Source organism: Echinops telfairi, unplaced genomic scaffold, assembly GCF_000313985.2.
Source record: "Echinops telfairi isolate 266 unplaced genomic scaffold, ASM31398v2 ScPeMD7_3533;HRSCAF=4204_0, whole genome shotgun sequence".
NCBI classification, from domain to species: Eukaryota; Metazoa; Chordata; class Mammalia; order Afrosoricida; family Tenrecidae; genus Echinops; species Echinops telfairi.
This window is the reverse complement of record NW_022107431.1, coordinates 104,229,534-104,249,816: the sequence shown is the minus strand read 5'-3', so window position 1 is coordinate 104,249,816 and position 20,283 is coordinate 104,229,534. Positions and strand designations below refer to the sequence as shown.

At 50.0% G+C, this 20,283-nt stretch overlaps 1 protein-coding gene across 1 annotated transcript in view; it reads right to left on the bottom strand.

Moving 5' to 3' along the window:
- Positions 1 to 20,283, bottom strand: part of B3GAT2 (beta-1,3-glucuronyltransferase 2) — a 51,371-nt gene that overhangs the window by 9,452 nt on the left and 21,636 nt on the right. The window contains exon 2 of the mRNA XM_004696316.4: positions 7,939 to 8,083. Coding sequence (XP_004696373.1) covers positions 7,939 to 8,083 — 145 coding nt within the window. The remainder of the gene's footprint in view (positions 1 to 7,938; positions 8,084 to 20,283) is intronic.

The following is a 20,283-nucleotide window of genomic DNA, read 5'->3' as shown; positions in this document are numbered from 1 at the left end:
GACTACCTGGCACACAGGACGCAGGAAAGTAAGATACACCGTGTGAAGTGAAATTCAACTGGGAACAATCCCAGACACCGGTGATTAAGCATATTAAAACTTCATAAGCAAAATGGTAAAGGCAAGATTGAGCATTCAGAGTAAAGCTATGGAAGATAGAAAAAAATCTCAAAATGGCTCTGTGGTAAGCATACGCTTGACGAAAACTACTGGAGTAGAATTAGCAGCGGATTGCTCACTGCCATGGAGTCCATCTGGACTCCGAGCCACCCTGTCCGCCAGGGCAGAACTCGGCCTCTGAGTGTCTGAGCTCTACGGGAGGGGAAAGCACCCCCTCCCCCTTTCTCCCGCAGAGCGGCTGGTTGCTTCAGACTAATGGCTTGCAGGGAGCAGCCTGACTCACTGATGGGGCACCAGCTCGGATATTACAGATAGTCAGATATTACACAGCCACAGGAGACGCGGGACATGCGACGGTGGGTTACAAAACGGTCAACACAAGAGTGAGAGCGACCTGGAAACAGATGTGGGGAATCACGAGAGACTTGAAGAAATTTGGTTGAAAACGTTGCAAAACGGAAAGCCTCGCCCCACACTGTGCCCCAGTGTAGCGACATCCCCAACAGGCGGCACCCAGCAACAGCAGAATGCACCATCGTTTCAAGCACACATGAAATATTTACGTGGACATATCATGGAGGGGGGGGGGCATAAAACAAGTATCTACAAATGACAAAGGATTCAAGTTGTACCAAAATATGTTCTCTGGTCCCAATGGTATCAATAATACAATGAAATTTGGGAAAGCCCCAAGTATTTGGAGACTAAACCAATTTTTTCTAAATAAAACATGGATCAAAGCAGGGGGAGAAAAAGGAAACGAGAAAGCCATTTTACTGAAAAAATGAAAAGACCTCGGAATGTGCGAGCTGCATCCACAGTTGTACTGAGCCCTTGAGAACGTGCTCGCCGGGCAGGGCAGGCCCAAGGGCGCCATTCACCCAGAAACCAAGTCCAGACGGCAGGAAAGGGGGCGCTCGGGGAAGAGAACAACTGCACGGTAGAGATTAGCACCTAATGCTAATGCAACAATGTGTATCAGCTGCTGAATGGGACACCACTTTACACTGTAAGCCCTCGCCCAAATCACAGTAAAATGTATTTTCCCCAATTCACAAAACCAAGTAACTGTACAAAGAAATTTACATGGTCAGACTTCAAAATGAGTTTTGGGGTGAATTTGCCACATTTATCCTGAACCTTGAAACTGCCAAAGGGGAGAAAACACTAGTGCTTAGATGGGAAAAAAATTTTAAGGAGTAAATACTTTTATTCAAAAGGAGAGCAGTCTCAATTCAGTGACTTAAGTCCTCACCTTTGCCAACTAGAAAAAGGTAAAACGGAAGCTGAAGTAAAGGGGAGGGGTAATCCTGGGAGCACAGACGGCAGTGGTATAGAGATCCCAAGTCACCGCAGAATTAAAAGCCGGTCCTTTTACAAAGTTGGCTAAGTGGACGAGTGTATCCGTCCTAGTAAGCAGAGAGGAGCACAAATGTCCCGATTGTCTTCAGTCCTGCGCACAAAGGGCACTGCCAGCTGCAGTGCCGAGCAGACTGCCTGCCTCCAGGGAAAGCCGAAACTTGCCACTCACCGATCCCCTTGCCTGTCTAATGCTACCTGTACTATTTTCTCATGAAAACCAAGTGCCTTTTTGTCATGGTTCGTTCGTTTACACGAAGCTGGAAAAGCAAAAAATAAGCACATAGAGGTTTAAGTAATTCTTCTAATGATTTCCCCGCTCCCCCTTTTGTCAATCACTCTCATCTGGGGGTATTTTATCTAAGCAAAGGCCAGTGTGTGTCTCAACGTGCCATCCTGCACACTACGCCAGTTACATCGAGTGACCGCGCACAGGCCTACCAGCCAGGAGAGAGCCCATCCTGTGGCCAGTAGTACCTCAGGAGAAACCCTAGGGAGCCCAGTTCTGCTCTGACACCCATGCAGTTGGCATGAGTTGGGATCAACTTTACAGCAACTGTTGTTAGCGGCCTAGCACGGAGCCCTTGTCGCACTTTCACCAGCATGCTACCTTCAGATTGTACTGCCTGCATCTGCCTGAGTGGGGTCTGGGGGTCAGAGGCCCACTGACCCTACACCTGCCTGCGTCAACCAATCTGACCAACGCAGCACAGCCATCAGTCAAACAACACAATAGCCTCGCCTATCTTAAACCAGTGTTTCCCAAAGTGGGAGATACTGCCCTCTGGCGGGGAGGAGGACACTGGTGTGATCCAGGAGAGTTGCAAAAGCATTGGCTTGCTTACTGCAAGGTCTGTGGTTCAAATCCACCAGTGGCTCCAAAGGAGAAAGAAGCCATCTGCTCCCATATAAAATTGACCGCTTTTAAAACCTATACAGGGTCTCTGAGTTGGAGTCATCTTAATGGCAGTGGGATACCTGTGGTTATAATAATCCCGTAGGGGAATTAATTTTCTTGATGGTATCAATGAGGGGCTCTGTTAGGAGCCCTGGTCCCATAGTGGTTACATGTTGGGCTGTACTCGCACGGTCAGCAGTTCAAAACCACAAGCCGCTCTGCTGGAAAAAGATGGAGCTTCCTACTGTAAATAGTTACCATCTCGGAAACCCATGGGGGCAGTTGTACTCTGGCACTGAGTTTTTAATTGAGACCGTGTCAGTGCAGGGTGTGTCGTAGAGAGGTGGGGGAAGAGAGATGGGAAACCACGTGAAGATCACCCAGGAGACAGACTCAAAAGAGACAGACCAGGAAAGCCACCTCCTAGTGCTGGCCCCCTGAACTTGGCCTTTCTGCCTCTTAACTGTGAGGGGAAAAGCGCCTCCCTGTGGTATTTCTGTGAGAGCAACACTAGATGACAATGGCAGGGCCCTCAGTGGAGACAGTCGGACCTGCTGCTTCATCGATCACTGCAACCTCACAGAGTCACCAAGCCCGGGCGAGCTTCAGTGCCCTCTTGTTGAAGCGGGTCTGGTCGGAGTAGGGTCAGCTCACCAGGGACTCAGCCCAGTGAGGGTTCCGTCAGAAGGCAGAGAGAGCTCGGGGACCATTCCGAAGGAATGCATTATGATTCCGATGTGCAAATGCAGAGCTGCAGTGGGGATAGAGCCTGCTTCTCCCTTCATCTTTGTGGACTCCTCCCACTACCAACGAGCTCCATTTCCATCCCTACCAGCCACCACTAGCTGCCCCACCACCTATGTCTCACCCCCACCCAACCCACCTGCCCCAGAGGGAGCCATGGCCACAGTCTGTGTGGCCCCCATTCAAGTGTGCTGTTAAGGCCGGCGGAATGCCGGTAAGCCCTCGGTATGCACCTCACCCTGGAAACGGCAGCAATGAACAGCAGGCTTGTGCCTACCCTACAGCCCACTACCACCCAGACAGCTCCGCAAGCAGTCAAGATGTGACCCCCGCTCCCTTGCAGCTGCAGAGAGCTTCCAGAAGACACACATCACTCCCATGGGAGTCCACTGCCCCAGCCTATGGACAGTCCCACGCGGGTCTCCAGACCCTGCCCTAATGGGGACTGTAGGGCACATCAAGCCACCCAGCTCAGGACAACCAGTAACTTTTGCGTGCAAAGCAGGCACGCACTGCAAATGGCACACTTACATCTTAAATGTCTCCAAATGGCAAGAAGGTCATTCTTCCCATTGTCCTGTAGGGCTTGTGCTCATTAAGCAGAGTAAAACCTCGTTAATTTTGACTGCTCATTGGCACTGGCGGCAATCTGACTGAGTTTATGCCAACACTACCAAGAAAGGGGTTACCATGTCAATCTGCCTGGGCAGATTCCTTGGTGACCAATATCATGACGGAGAAGGAAGGCCCTGTTTGATGCCCATGTCCCTGCAGAGAAGCCACAGGAAGAGAGCAGCACCTGCCTGCGCTAGTGTCATCCTTGGGCTTGAGGAGGAGGAGGAGGAGGATGGTGGAAGCTGAAAGATGTGCCCGGGAAGCCAGCAGAGAGGATGGAAACCCTGGAGCAGGGAGTTACTCAGCCTCACCTCCAGTTTGGGGCTGGTGGGACTAGGCATTGAGGTTGAAGTCAGGAGGTCGAGATGGGAGGCGATCCCTCTACAGAAATGCTGGTGGTTGAGTCAGTTCCACCTATGGCAACCCCATGTATGTCAGAGTAGCTGTGTGAACACTATGGTTTTCAATGGCTCACCTTTCAGAAGTAGGTCACCAGGTCTTTCTTCTGAGGCAACTGGGGGCGGGGGGGCTTGAACCTCCAACCTTTCAAATAGCAACTGAGCCTGTGAACTGTTGGTCCCGTCAGGAACTCCACCTTGCCCAAGCTCGAGGCCTCAGAGAGAGCCGCTTGATGGGGAAGGGTCCTGGCTTCATCTGGGGTGTCAGCAGAGTGCTTCCCTGAGAAAGTACGCCTTTTGCTGGCACCTCAAGGACAAGTCGGGTACAGCTCAGCGGAGTTTCCTCCGGGAATTGCTGAAGGGGCCATGGCGAAGGGTTGGGTGTGTTGGAGGAAATGAAAAAGAAGGTGGCTACAGAGAATGAGAGGTAGACCAGGCAGGGCTGCTGGGGGTAGACGGGGAGGAGTGGTTAACCCAAGCGAAGACGCCCTGGAGGGCTGTGAGCAAGGGGCTGACAAGAAGCCAGACTGCATTCTTGAAAGAGGCCCTGGGCCCTGGGGTGGGGTGGGGTTTGGAGAGGGCAGGGGTAGATGCAGAAGCCCAGGCTCATGTCCCTCCAAAAGCGACAAGCCTCCGGGCTTTGCCATCAGGCAGTGAGGTTTTTCCTTATTCGCAGATTCCTGTTTCTACACAACTGATGTTCTGGCTAAAAGAATATTACAATGACCCAAGATTACCTTATTTTCTGCGCACAATGACAGCTCAGTAGACAAGGCAACCAATTACACCACTTAAAATCCACCAGTCTCAAACTGAACATAGCCATACAGCAGACCACAGAGCAACAGAAGGTGTGAAAAAGATCTCAGATTTCTGCTGACTTGTTCACATTTTATAAACCCCTAATGGCGGTTGTATTTAAAGCCTCCTTTCAAACCTCCCCTTCCCTCCACAGGCTTCATGACCCAGCCCCCAGGGGGCTGCCCAGGCCTCAGCCTCTCCTCACGTCCCTCTGCACCTGCCACACTTCACCTTCCAGTCACACTTGTCCCATCACCTCTGTACTCAAGATATTTCAGAACGAAAGGATCCACACAGTGGAAACTTCCCACCCGGCAATCAGTACACGTATGTGTACACACACACACACTTTGTTGTTCCAGAACATACCCTGCCCTGAACTTCACTCACTCACTCTGACCTGGGCCTCAAATTAAGGTGCCTCTCCATTCCCAGACCTGTCCCCACAGCAGCTGTGTTTTCTCTTGAAATGAAAATGCAGACAGTCCATCTCTACCTCCACTATTGCCGGTTCTGTGCTCACTGTGCCCATTCTTCACTGTCAGGCACACACGGAATGGGGCTAGGACCTGCCCAGGCCCTCTGTCCAGAGGAACTAAGTCACCCGTTACTCCCCTCGCCTCCCTCTCGACTGACATTTGGTAGAGGGCCTGCCCTCCAACGATGCACATTGGTTTCCATTTCTTGGCTCCATTACTTCGCTTTCTCCGCTGCATCTGGGGGTGGCGGTGAGGCTCCCCTGCCTGAAGTGAGCATCTGAAGTCCTGATTGCCCCTCATTCCCTCTCCTTTCAGCCCTCAGCTCCTCTCTCTCAAGATTTCACCTTTTATTCTGACCTTGAAGTGGGGGGCGGGGGATCTCCAATCCCTTGAAATCACCACCCTCTATCTTTCCATCTCATGTAGGGCAGCTGCAACCGAGCTGTCTCCTGGCCTTCCTGCTGCACACCGCACGGGCCACCCTGCTTCCCCCAACATTCTCTTCTAGGACATACACGGATCTGTTTCATTCTCCTAAAGGGGCCTTAAGCCTCCAGAGACTAGAAACTACAACTGGCTGATATTACAGTGATAAGCCACTACACACACACACACACACACACAGACATTATATATATATCCCAAACTCACTGCCATCGAGTTGATGCCGGCGCTTAGTGACCCTATAGGACAGAGTAGAACTACACCTGTGAATTTCTGAGACTAGCTCTTTACAGAGTAAAAAGCCTCATCTTTCTCCCACAGAGGGGCTTGGTGGTTTTGAACTGTTGACTTTGCAGTTAGCAGCCCAACTACTGTGCCACCGGGCCTCACAACTTATATAGAGAAGCTAAAAGTCAACAGAAACAGAATTACAAATAGGGGGGACAGCCTATAACTGATCCTTAAAATCAGAGCTTTTCAAAAACCATACAACTTTAGTATTAGAAGGGGCCCAAGAAGTCATCCCACCCATCCCATCCTAACTCATGCCTCCGTGACCACCCCACTCAGGCACTCATTTCCACACCAACTATAATCACTGTCCTGCCAGAAGAGGCCCTCCCAGCCCCTCGTGGGTCAAACTCGCTGCACTGGAAACAAGGCTGCTTGAGCAGTGACATCCTCGGTGCTAGTCTGGACACCTGGGCTTTCCTTTGAGCTTCCCGAGGGGTGGGAAGCTAGGAAAAGCAAGTCTACACTGACGACCTCTGCGTCACCTCATGCAGTGCCTCATTTACCCGAGGAAATGAAGTCACAGACGGGAAAGGGCTTGCCCTATGGTCCTCCGCGCTTTTCACCCCAAGTCACACGTCTGGACGGTCTTGCTTGCTACCCCATCTCACCTGGGGCTCTAAGAAACGAATGCCAAAAGGTTGCAGTAAGAAGAGGGCAGGCATCCGGGAGCCACAAGGAGGAGACGAATAAGAGATGGAGCGTGTCCCCCTGGGGACCCACTGTTCGATGTTGAATAAGATTCCCTGGCTTGCTTTGCCTTCCCCCTGGATGCTGAGCGACAGGCCTGCCACAGCCCCACGACACGGGCTTCCCCCAAGAGCTGACTCCGAGCAGGCTTCATCATCTTGCCCCCTTAAACGTATTGGACTGTCAGAAAAAGTGCTGAGCTCAGCGCAGAAGGCAGCCTTTACCCCATCAGAATTCTGAGCCTGGAGGTTTGGACTACAGTCAGGAAATACACACCAAAGATTGGCCCAGCACAGGCTGACAGACAGACAGAGCTGGGCTTCCCCGGGGAAGATTGATGAGATCAATTTTGAAGCCTTTATGCCTTCATCTTCTAGGTTATGATGTCCGTGAGTCATCCCCCCACCCCCTACAAGCCTCATGTTTCAAAGGACATCCTTCCACAGTTATTGGTCATCATTTTCTATCCCCCACAGAAAAGGAGCCCCTTTCGGAGGAAGGCGCAGTTGAGAATGTGAGGTGTTCTGCACGTCTCCTGCAAGCCAGGGGCACGGGGAGAAGAGAAGCTTTAAAGCCCTTATATTCAGAGCCGGCTCGTGCATGCTTGAAATGCCAGCAACCCCACTTGACATTTTAACTGCTCAAGGTATCAATATGCATTAAAGTGATGAGCCTATTAATTTTACATATTAAACCTTATCGATAAATGGTGGGTTATCAATAAACGTGGCATATTTTAACATATTGGTCTTCTAGAGAGAGGTACCAGTCAATGGTGGGGCAGGGGACAGGTATATGTTTCACTCTTTGAATCCCGAGTGCCCAGCTTCGTACCTGGCCCGTACTCATTTAGTAGGTAAGTGGAGTGGCTGGCTGGCTCGGTGGCAAACATGCGCGGGAGAAGCATTTTCTAATCACCCTCGAGGTCAGTTTCCACTTGGGTTAACCTGAGGGTGTTGTGACGATTTAGTGAAATCTGTCGCCGGCTGATTGGGGTGTGTCATCTGGAAGCTTCTAAAGCCTCCTTCGTAGTGTGTGATGACAAAATGAACCGGTCGAAGACATTCTGGTAGCCACCAAGGTCACCGTCCACACTCACCTGCCATGTCGATGGCAAACGGGCGGTCTGCTCTCCAGCCAGTGTACCAGCCCACAACTCGGCCGTCCTCCACCAGCGGTCGTTCATAGCGGCGCCCGCCAACCAGGCCCACGGGCCAGACCGACACTTTGTGCGTGGTTCGCATCTGCAAGAGGAAGGAGACAGGTGTTAGGCTTCCTGAGGGCCAGCAAAGGAGGGTGAGCCACATAGACGTGTGTGCGGTGTCATTGGTTTCCCACAGTGGCACACGAACACTGGCAGGTCACTGCCCCAGTCTGCTGCTTGGCTGCTCGGCCCCACCCCGCGGGGGTAGCGCCTGCCGTCTCGCAAGTTCAGCCCGCGGCTTCAGAGGAATCAGGGAGTGCCCGTGCCTGGCTAGCACGTTTTGAAGCTAAACTCCATCCAATCACTTTTATTTGTTTCAAAGCTGGGTTTCCCAAACAAGCTGTGTGGTTTCTGGTGCCAGCCGTTCCCCCCCACCTTAGGAAACTTTATTACTCAGGATGAAACCGTCCCTCACAGGCCAGGGGAGTCTCCTGACTTTTCCATTGTCCGAGGGACACCCAGCTCTTGTCTGGGGACAATAATCACAGGGTCCAGCTACCGCACAGGCCCCGGCATCTTCCGAGAGACAGAAAGACAAATGCACTTGGAATTCACCTGCTTGTCAAAGGCAACTGGGCCACACTGGAGAGGACGGCGCCTCACCTGGGCATTCAGAGTGGGTCTTCTTATGGCCCACCCTCGGGGAGGCAGTGGAAACCTGGTTAAACACATCCCTCTGCTGACTTTAAGGACAAAGGCAGGTTACAAGAAAGCTTATTAATATCCAGTAGCATTTTTTAGGGGCAGTTACTACCCGGTGTCCTTTCTTTCAGACCACCACAGCTAGTCAGCCCACAAGGCACCTTTGTGTGAACCAGGAAAAGGCATCCTTCTTTGGGCGGATGCATGCCACACTGGGGCCACCACCGGCTGGCTCATAAAGTGCAGGCTGGCATCGCCGGCCACAAATCAGAATCAATTCAGTGGCGACGACCAGCAGCAGTAGCCTCTCAGCTGGGGTGCCCTACATTCAGCAGGTGTTACATCATTCTTGAGAGGCATTCACACTCCAGGTCGTAATGTAACCAGGGCCAAGTGTGATGAGCCACCAGTCTGCATTTTCTCTGAGCAAAGGTGCATGGCTAGGTGCTCGCTCAAAGAGCGCACGGTCAAAGGGGATGTCAGTCGATAAAGAAGGCAAAAAGGTTCTAAGGACAGAAGAGAGAAAACTCCTCTAGAGAGAATAAAAGGCCTAAACTGAGACAAGGAGTGGAAAAATTAAATTCAACTGGCAGACACAAGACAAGCAAATAAGCAAACAAACTCAGGGCCATGGAGTCAGTTCTGGCTAATGCAACTAATACTGGCCATTGGTGATTCCCTGGTAGAATTCTCAAACGTGAGTGTTGGCTGGTATGTTGCTAGAATTTAGAATACAACAATAGGGTTTAGCAGACCTTCCAGATTAAGGTGACCAGGAAGAAAGGTCTGGCACTCTACTTTTGGCAACAGCAGTAAAAGCCACAGGGACCATGATGGTCTGATCTACAACTGGTCCGGGGGATGGATGGACCAGGAATGGCCCATGTTGTCCCACTGGGCCCAGAGCAGTAGAGTGCTGGGGCCGACTGAAAGGCAACTAACAACAAAGCATGTTTGAGGTTGATTTTCCGCTGAAGCTGTAAACTGGCCATGTGGACTTTTACCCACAGGATGAAGTCGGTAGTGGGATCAGCATGGAAACCCTGCACGTTTCTGAGCATTTTCCATGCTAGCGAAGGCGGGTTTCTCTTGTCGTCTCTATTGTAGTAGCTGCCATCAAGCCACCCCCTGCCTCTTGGCCACCCCATGCACTGCAGGCTCAGACGGCTGTGATCACGGGCTTTCATGGACTGATTTTTCAGAAGAAGACCTCCAAGCCTTTCTTCCTAGTTCCTCTCAGTCTAGATCAGCAGTTCTCAACCTGTGGGTCGAGACCCCTTTGGGGGTCGCCCGATTCATCACAGTAGCAAAATGACAGTTAAGAAGTACCAACGAAAATGATGTTATGGCCATTAGCAGGCCACTGGAGATCCCCTTGCAGAGGGGTCTCGGGGAGGAGATGAGCCAGTCAGGGTGCGATGTAGCAATGATGAGAAATACAGTCTTCCTCTAGTTCCTAAAGGTTTCCTCCCCGCTCCCACTACCATGACTCGAATTCTATCTTGCAAGACTGGCTAGACCAGAGGAGGTACACTGGTACGGATGGGAACTGAAAATACAGGGAATCCAGGACGGATGAGCCCTGTAGGACCAGTAGTGTGAGTGGCAAAACAGGGAGGGTGGGGGGAGAATGGGTAGGAAAGAGGGAACCGATTACATGGAACTGTGTGTGACCTCCTCCCTGGGAGACAGACAACCGAAAAGTGGGTGAGGGGAGATGTCGGACAGGGCAAGATATGACAAAATACCAATTTATAAACTATCAAGGGCTCATGCGGGAGGGGGGAGCGGGGAGGGAGGGGAAAAATGAGGACCTAATGTCGGGGGTTTAAATGGAGAGAAAATGTTTTGAGAAACGATGTACAAATGCGCTTTACACAATTGATGTGTGTATGGATTGGGATAACAGTTGTATGAGCCCCTAATAAAATGTTAAAAAATAATAATAATAATAATAAAAAAATAAAATAAAATAAAAAAAGAAAATGATGTTATGGTTGGGGGGTCACCACCACGAGGAACTGTATGAAAGGGTCGTGGCATTAGGAAGGTTGAGAACCACTGCTCTAGAAGCTCCATGCAAGCCTCCACTGACCAGACAGGTGGTGACTGAGCACGGGTGCTTGGCTGCCTGGAAAGAAGGAATCCGACCACAGAGCCACCAACAATTGCACTTGGCACACTCCAGGTTTCTGAGACCAGCGCAGAGCAAGTATTTATTCGCATTAGATTTCTTCCCCAGGGGAGCTGGGTGTTCAGAGGTGAGGTGCTGAGTCTTTGAATCAGGGGATATGGGAAGGATTATATTTCCAAGTATACTATACAAAAAGCCTCTCAATTAAATACTGTAACGATTCTCAAAGAGCCAGCTGCTCTTGCCACACGTGAGCCGAGGTCCCACTTGGACCGATTCATCACAGAATTAGACCCAACGCCCCTCAGAACACGCTGCTGTACTATACAGGGTATGTCAGACATTTCAAAGGAAAATAGCACAGCTATTTACGGAACTTCCTCCTCTCGCTCCTGGGAGCTAGGCTTTGTTCTGTGTCCTTTCCACTCAATCTTTAAGGGCTTCTTGGCAGCTACCTGCTTTTCTGAGAAGGGGAGAAAACCTAAGGACGACTGTAGCTATTAAAAGTAAGAGCACTTGCACACAGCTAAGCATATGCTCAGGACAGGTCGTCCCCAACTTAGGCCTAGCTGAGTAGCACGAACTGCACTCACAATGATCTGGTTTTTGAGTACTTTTTGGTACATCTTACCATGAGCAATGTGTAATGCAGAGTGTGGCAGCACGTGCTTGGCTGATGTTATCCTTCTCACAGCAACCACCAGAGACAAATAAGGATTAGATCTGTAAAGATCTGGACCATAAGAGGCAATAATAAATGGAAAAGTTAAAAAAAAAAGTATTTGACTTATATGGGAACCAACCTGCTTCAGAGTTGTCAGAGTGGAGTCCCGTGGTAAGTCAGGACTGGGTGTATTTAAGAACACTAGCCCCAAGTTGTCTGTACAGTGCTGGCTCAGCCTCCGGAGCCTGGTGAGAGAGTTCTAGTGCAAAACAGCGGGGCAAAGCTCCAGATATTAACATAACGATTACAATATTGCAAACAGGTCTGCTGCCACTCTTCCTATTTAGTCAATGCCAAATTCAGATTCTTTTATTCCTCCTGCTCCATCACTGACACCTCCACATAAACGAATAGGGCTGAGGTCCCATCCAAATGCACCACCAGAGTAATGGCCCCAGACCCAGTGGCCCCCAGAGTCCTGGTGACGTACTACTGGCTGTGCACTGGCCTGCTAACCACAAGGTCAGCAGTTAGAAACCACCAACTGCTCCTCGGGAGAAAGAAGAGGCTTTCTACTCCTGTCAACAGTGACAGTCCCAGACCCCACAGGGACAGTTCTACCCTGTGCTACAGGGTCTCAATATGTCAGCATTGATGGCAGTGAGCTTGGTTTGGAGTGGCTACAGAAACCATACCGGATGCATTTGGTAAATGCCCACAGCCCTGTGCCCTTTCAGTTCCCCTAGTGTAGATGGTGCCGGGCATCTTATCTTCAGGGTTCTTCAACCTGCAAGGGAAGGCGAGCAGCTACTGCGCTGCCTGGGCTTGCTGACCCTCAGCAGCACCCGCTCCATTTCCTTCACCAGCTCCGTGTGTAGCTTTCAGCTGTGTCCTTTGGGCCCTCCTAGGGAGAGGGCTAGCAGCCAGCGACAGGGACAAGCACGCTTCAGCACCTCGCCTCTGGGTGGACTGTCATCATGCCCTTAGAGCGAAACAGAAGGTACACAAGTGCCTTTCGCTTCCTTGAGGACATGCCGCTAGTTGAAATCTTGTTTTGTTTTTTCCCCAAAGAGAAATGAATCACGTTCTTAATCTTCTGAAACTTGGTGCTACTGGCAACTTCCCGAAATGGAGCCACAATGAAGCACGTGCTACTCCATAGCCTTCACAGCATGTTACGTATGAGCAGTTTTATCACACGATTGGAAAAAATAACATCAGCGATAAACAACAACATACCTAAGATCCAGTAAGACCTAGCACACTCACAGCAGAAAAGATTCTGAAATTGATTGTGGTGACAATTGCACAAATCATCATAATGTGATTAAATGATGACATCATATGATATCTGTAGTATATGCAAATAAAATATTTGAAAATAATTATTGGACAATAAAGAAACGTGTAATGCAAATGATGAAAGGACACAGAGGGAGCAGAGTGGTCTGGAGTTGAGGGTCCTTCCTTCCAAATTCACTGTTGATAAACACGATCTGATATTTCCTAGCACGGAAGCTCTGTTCATGGACCCTAACCCCTCTGTGCCTTCTCTTTGGGAGAAACTTGAAAATTAATCTTCCCTTTCTCCTGCACCTGCCTCTTACTGACTTAACCATCTATCTGCTTACACGGTCACTCAGCTCACTGCCACTCGTTCCCAGGGCACACCGGTGGCCTCTGACTCTCAAGTGTGTTTTCATCTCATTTTGATCTCCAAAAGTTACCATTTCCACATCTAGAAACAATGTGAATATTCTTCACGTTATAGTCAAGGTGCATCTATGCCATTGGAGAGAAAGGCCATGCTACCATTACTTCCACCCTTCCTGTATTGACCAGTTAATGGAGGCCTTGGGCGGGGCAAATCAGTAAGTGCGTGGCTCTTGAAAGAAAAGCTGGCAGTTCAAATCCACCCAGGGGCCCCTCAGAAAAAACGGCCTGAAAACCCCCAGGAGGGCGATTCCACTGTGACCTTCACAGGGACACCGTGAAGGGGCATTGCCGCAAGGACACCTGGTTTGGCTTAATGTCCACGGAGGGGTTTCAAAGAGTTCATGGGAAGATGGAATGCTAAGATAATGAACATTTCCATGGTCTTCGAAGCCCTTGCTGGGTCTGCGGCTGTGATGCCAGGGGCTTAAGTGGAGAGCAAATGTTTTGAGAATGATGAGGGCAATGAATGTACAAATGTGCTTTACACAATTGATGTATGTATGGATTGTGATAAGAGTTGTATGAGGCCCTAATAAAACTATTAATAAATAAATAAACTAAAAAAAATAAAAAAAAAGCCGACCTCACACAACCAAGGTCTTTGTAGCTTTCTGACAACGATGTGGCTAATTGCTGCTAAACTACTGAATTTCCGGTCTGGTTACGAATCCTGAGGGGAGGAGATGGTGCTGCGGGAGAGCATGTGATGGACACTGGCCCGATCTCAGGACTGGGAGCTGCAGAAGATCAAAACCCTTCCGGGAAGAAAGGACGGGCTATAGGGCTCCCGGAAACAGTCCCTGGCCTTCCCTCTGCATCCTTAGGTGACAAGATCCATTTCTGATGGTAGAGGTGACCTGGCATCTCGATTCTGGGGGGTGGAACTTTACGGAGCAGCCAGAGGAGGCTAGACGGATCCGCGTGGTAATTAATGGCTGAGTTGAAGACAACAGGCTGACCTTTCATGTAGCTTGATGCAGGTACCAAGCCAGAAGGACAAACTCGCTGCCATCAGCTTGATGCCCACTCACAACGACCCTGCAGGACAGGGCACGACAGGGTGGAGCTGCCCCAGGGAGATGCTGAGATCCCAACTACAGGAAGAGAAAGCCCAGTCGGGCTGGTGGTTTCAAACAGCTGACCTTTCGGATTGTAGCCCAATGCACAACCACGATGTCACCAGGGCCCCTAAATCTAAGTACAGAGGGCTTTACATGGGAAACTACATAGATCCATGTATATACTATGTGTCTATTCATAGCTTTCTAGATCTGTGGACATGCAGGTTTGTATGCACACATGTATTTCCTTGTTTTTTCAGGCGAGAGCTGCTAGGAGCAAGGCCACACCTGTATGCAGGGCAAAGAAATCATTCAAGGAGCCCCCAGTGGGCAATGTTGGAACACAGAGCAACTGAATTAATGAAGTTCCGTAGTACTGAATTACAGCACAGAGTATAAAATAGTTACCCATGAATCCTTATTGACAGAAAACAAATGATTAAATAAATGGGAAGAATAGACAAATCTCCCAAATAATTTATGTAAATTCATCTTCATCTCAAGGAGGGGGAGCTTAACTCCTCAACCCTCAGACACTGTAATTTCCTTTTCAAGAAAGGGGGAATGAGGGTCTAAGGGGAGATTTTCAGTACACGCTGCCCCCCGCCAGGGGATCCTGGTGCACATTATCAGCCGACAGTGGCTCCCCATCCTACAATGTGAGGAGAGTGCCCTTGACCGCAGTGGGCCTCTCTGCACGTTCTCCAGTCAAGGGGCCAGGACTCCTTGGAGAAACGGACGGTTTTCTAACTGGGGGAGGAAACATACAAGCTGAGCCTGGAGCATCTTGTAATGTGGGAAAATAAGGAGTTTTTTTATTAAAGGAGGAAAAATAACATTAAAAACAACAACAAAACAAACCTACGTATCAAAGCGCCACCAACCAGTCAGAAGAACTCCCAATGGCCAGAGCAGAAGCACTGGAGAGCAAAAGGAAGACTGGTGATGGCGCCTACCCTGAGCGATGTGCCGGAAATGGCTCGGCCCTCTGGGCCTTCCTGCCCAGAGCCCATGGCTACCATCCAATCATGAGACCGCCCACACCGGACAAGTTCTGTTGGAGTGGCATCCCACAATGCACCGGACACAATAGCCTCATGCCTGGAAAGTCGGAGCCACTGAAAGCCAGGAGCAGCCCATGGAAACAGAGGACTGGATGTAACGTGGTGTTCGGGATGGAATCCCGTGACAGGAAAGGGGAATTTGGAAAACTAAAGAAATCTGACTGACACCTAGACTTCCCTTAACAATGCTGGCTCATTCATTATAAAACATGCTATCATATGAGTCTAAAATGTTAACAGCACAGAGACTGGGCAGGGGGCATTGTCTACACTAGCTCTAGATTAGAATTCTCTGCTAGCTTTCAATTTTTTGTGTGACTCCCAAACCTGTTCTAAAAATAAAGTCAATCATTAAAAAAAGAGAAAGACCCATTTCAACAGTGCCTAGGGCGAGCGTTTCAACCCTACCCACCCGGGTCACTAAGATGCAGTCGCATTCCCTAGCGGGGTGTCTGACAGACACTCCTGTTTTTATGCTCTTATTTACCTGAGGGCACGTGCTGGAGATGTGCCCCCACACATAGTCTGGTTTGTCCTGCACAGATTTGTTGTTTAAACTTGAGACGTGCAAAAATCCAGATTTCACATACAAATCCAGATCTCTGGCCCTCTGCAACTATGGCAGATGAATGTCAGCCTTCTATCACAGCAATAATGCTCCCAAGAGGCCAGCTCCCTCTCACAATCCCATCTCTCCCCTGTTGGCCACAATCCTCCGCACAGTCCAATGCCGCGCTGGGTCACCATTCGTTCCTAGTTGGTGCTGCCAGTGGAAATATTCCTCGCTCCAGAGTGAAAACCTCAAAGAGACGAAAAGGGTCAGGCGTTTCATGAAAACCAGAAGGGAACACTGTTATGCGTGGAAACGAGGAAGGTCCCTACGCATCTAACACGCAAAGAGCCCGGGTTGAGAAGACGCCATGTTGCGCACCTGAGAAACACACATCATCGGAAGCACCAGAGCTCTATGGGGAGGGAACATGGTCTAAAACGACCTTCATAAATGAAAACGTGGGCACCTTTGCTCTTTTGGTTTTAGTACAAATAAAGTAACGCTGCTTAGACATGGCCATTTCCACTCGTGCAGATTGCCTGTCTGGTGGCATAGACATTTGTGCATCGGCTACAGATCACCTGGGAAGGGCTCGCTTGGACTCTGCTTATTAGAAAGTTACCGGAACCAAGGCAGTGTGGTATTATTGTGAAGGCAGACATTCAGATAAACGGATGAGACCAGGGCGCCCTGCAGCAGTCGCTCTCACATATGGCCAATTGACTGTTTACCAAGATGACAACGGGGAAAGGAGTCATTAAAAACAAACAAACCGAAAAAACCCTAGGCATCCATATTAAAACAGGGCTACTACCTTTTGTTAGGCTGGATCCTCTAGAGCAGCGGTTCTCAACCTGGGGGTCGCAACCACTTTGGGGGTTGAATGACCCTTTCACAGGGGTTGCCTGATTCATAACAGTAGCAAAATTACAGTTAGGAAGTAGCAACGGAAATCATTTTGTGGTTTGGGTCACCACAACATGAGTAACTGTATGAAAGGGTCGCGGCATTAGGAAGATTGAGCACCACTGCAAACCCAGGATGCTTATCTAAAGAGAGAGGTTTGTATCAGGAAAATGACACACAGCTGTACAAGGGGCTAAGTCCATTCCGGTTTCAAGTCTGTTAAGCGGAAGGCCTCTTACTCTGGTAGCTTTGGGGGTCCTGAGGCCAGATTTGGCAGAAACACCACAGGCCGCAGAGGGGGAGAATCTAAGGGCAGCCGGTCAGGCTTGTGCTTGGAGAGGTGAATGGGTCTGAGGTCCGGTGGTAGGCCGCTGGGGCTCCCAGAACTCGAAGGCAGTATGCCAGGTCACTGACCCAAGTCCACCGAGCCAGGTGCAGGATGCAGACCCAGCCAAAAAAGCAAAGCAGAGTTTCTAAAACCCAAAAGACAAACTCATTGCCGCCAAGCTGATTCTGAATCTTGGCGAACCTACTATCTTTCTTGGAACAATCGAGAACTATTTGAGCATGGAGCAAATTCCGGTTGGGTTGACTTACCATCATCAAGTTTATAATCCTCTCTGTCTGATAGAAAGCCGTCCCAGTCCCTCACAGGGATAGAGTGAGTCTGCCAGTGGCCCAATCTGACCACTCTGCAGATGGATTTTGGGGTCCCACCATCCTCCCTAGCCATCTACAGATTGGGTGGTCACACGGAAGGACAGGATTCTTTACCTCCAATCTCATTTCCCCTGAGTCATCAGGATCAATCACACCACTCAACGCAGGACACGGCCCTCCTGCCTGCTGAGCCAGAGCAGGGGGCGTCGGCGCAAGCGGCTCTTTCAGTATGTACACGTGACTCCGAAGTAAAACTGGAAACGTTTAAAGGATACTAGTCAGATAATGGTGATTTCACTTGTAAAAAACACGTTTTTGACTCTTAAATTTTAACTTGTTGTAAGGGTTAGGATCGGCTCTTCCATCTCACAAGTGTGCTAGCCCCTGATCGAGAGGCACAAGGAGCCCAAGTGGCCAGAGGCACTCTGAACTTCCAAGTTAATGGAATCAATGCTGTGTCTCTGGGTCGGAGGGCTCCTCCCGTTGTAGCGAAGACTTCAGAGATGAAGGGCTTAGGTCCCTGGGACAGAAGCAAAAATGTGGCAAGTGGGTCACGAGGAGTAACAGCGAGGGGTGCCATTTCCACTTCCACCCCTTGGTTCCTGCCCCCATGAATCGTGGCTATTGGAGAAACAGCACCACACACTGGGTGCTGATTTAGAGCACGTACAGCTTCCTGGAGAACACTGTCCCAATCCTGCAAAAGACTGCCGCCCAGGTGGTGCCCTAAGCGTGTGTTTACAAGGTCATTATTCCATCGCGGGTGAGCAGGCTAAGAGCAGTGGGTAAGACCATGAGCATGAGCCCATTGCTGCACTTGATTTTCTGTGACGTGAGTACCTTGAACTGAGGCGATGCAGTGTGGCCACCATGCAGGTCTGTTCCCTGGGGCCATCGAGAGGGACGCCGGACTGCAGAAAGGGGCATGGTTCTGAGTTACAAGAGGAGTGGTATTTGTCAAAATTCAGCAAATTTTACACACTTATACAATGGGTACTTTTGCTTATAGGTAAATTATGCATTTTTCTTAGATGCATAATCAATGGCAATCGAGAGATCAATGATGGGTTGCAGTGGGCAAATATGCTGCCCAAGACCCCTTTCACGTGCTGAAGAGCAAGGAGGTCAGTTTAAGGCCCCTGGGGTGCTGGACCCCAGCCAGAGTATTTTCAAGCACTTCACCTGCATGTGAAGGCTGGACAATGAACAAGGAAGACCACCGAGGAATCGATGTGTTTGAACTGTGGTGCTGAAGACAACTGCCGAAAGAACAAACAGCTCTCGCTTGGAAGAAGCACCCAAGACGTTTCCTTCAGAAGATGCGAGACCTCGCTTCAGCTACGTGGGACTTGTTTTCAGGAGAGGCCAGTCCCTGGAGGACAGCATGCTTGGTACCGTGGAGGACCAGCGAGAAAGAGGAGGGCCCTCAACAAGATGGATCGACACAGTGGCTGTACGGAGGAGGAGCCGAACATGGCAGAGATGGTGACGATGGGGGGCCAAGCACTGTTTTGTTCTCTTGTGCATCAGGTCACTGTGGGTTAGAACTGACTTGACAGCAACTAACAGCAACAAATGACCCCTCAATCACAGGGGCCTTGGTGGGACCAGGGTTAAGTACTTGGCTGCTGACTGAAAGGTCTGTGGCTCGCGTCCACCCACCAACTGCTCTGCGGGAGAAAGACGGGGCAATTTGCTTCCATAACTATTTACAGCCTTGGAAACGCTATGGGGCAGTTCCATTCTTCCCAGGGTCATGGGAGAATACCAGGTGCCAGAACCCTGTGTAGTTCGGATGGGCTCATGTGGTCGATGTCTTAGTCAAGTAACATAGAGACAGAGCAATATTAGCCACTTCGGGGCCCGGTCCTTGCACAGAAGCTCCGTGATCCACCAGAGCTCGCTCTTCTCTTGCTGCAGGGACCTTGGATGGCATGTGTTCCAGAGGGCATGGTGACAAACTGGAAACCAGGGGATTTCTGAGTCACTAATGGAGGAGGTCTTCCCAGAAGAGCCTCTGGCAGATAACTTTTAATGTTTAAGCCCTAAAGATGTCAGGACTTGCCTGTTGCAACACCCAGTACTAGTCATTCTACTAATGTAGTATCATGTATCATGTAGTGTGATAGTTAAGATGTGTGTTATTTCAGATAGTTTAAATTGGGGGTTTGTTACACTTGCTATGGATGGTTTGGGACCAGAGGTCTCAAACATTGACAGGATTATCCACATGCATGCCCAGAGTGGAGCTCCCTCACAACAGCTCTCCTGAGGGCATCGCTAATCTGCGTCTGGATGTTGGTACAGGAACATAACAGCGTTAAACCCGGAGCCACGGAGGGCTGGTATGTTCTTAAGGTCCTTCACAAGAATAGGCACTTGAATAGCGAGGAGGGCCAGGAGCACCCCGACGCCTTCCTGAGCGTGGCTCTTAGGGGCTCTGGGTCCCAGTCCTCTCTGAGTAAGTCAGTCACAATGATGGGGAGCTGGGTTCACCAGAAAGTGGGCACTTTCCATTATTGATCGAGTCTTGGACTCAATGGGCTCTTTGAAAGCAGGACTAGAGTTTGCAGTTTTCACCGATAACACTCGTGTTGCTACGCAAAGAAGGCCCTCAGTGCAATTTCTAATTTGCCAAATAAAACATACACTCAGGGGCATTCCCATCGAAGAAAACGTGCACAGTTAGAAGCAGTGGGCAAGCAGTGCACAGACGAACAGAAACGGATCTTGAAAATACGGCCGGCCCCACTATGAGACACGACGTCCCTCACTGACCCATAGCCCTACAGGGGACAACACCAGAGACACAGTTTGGGAATTGCACCCGATCTGATCCC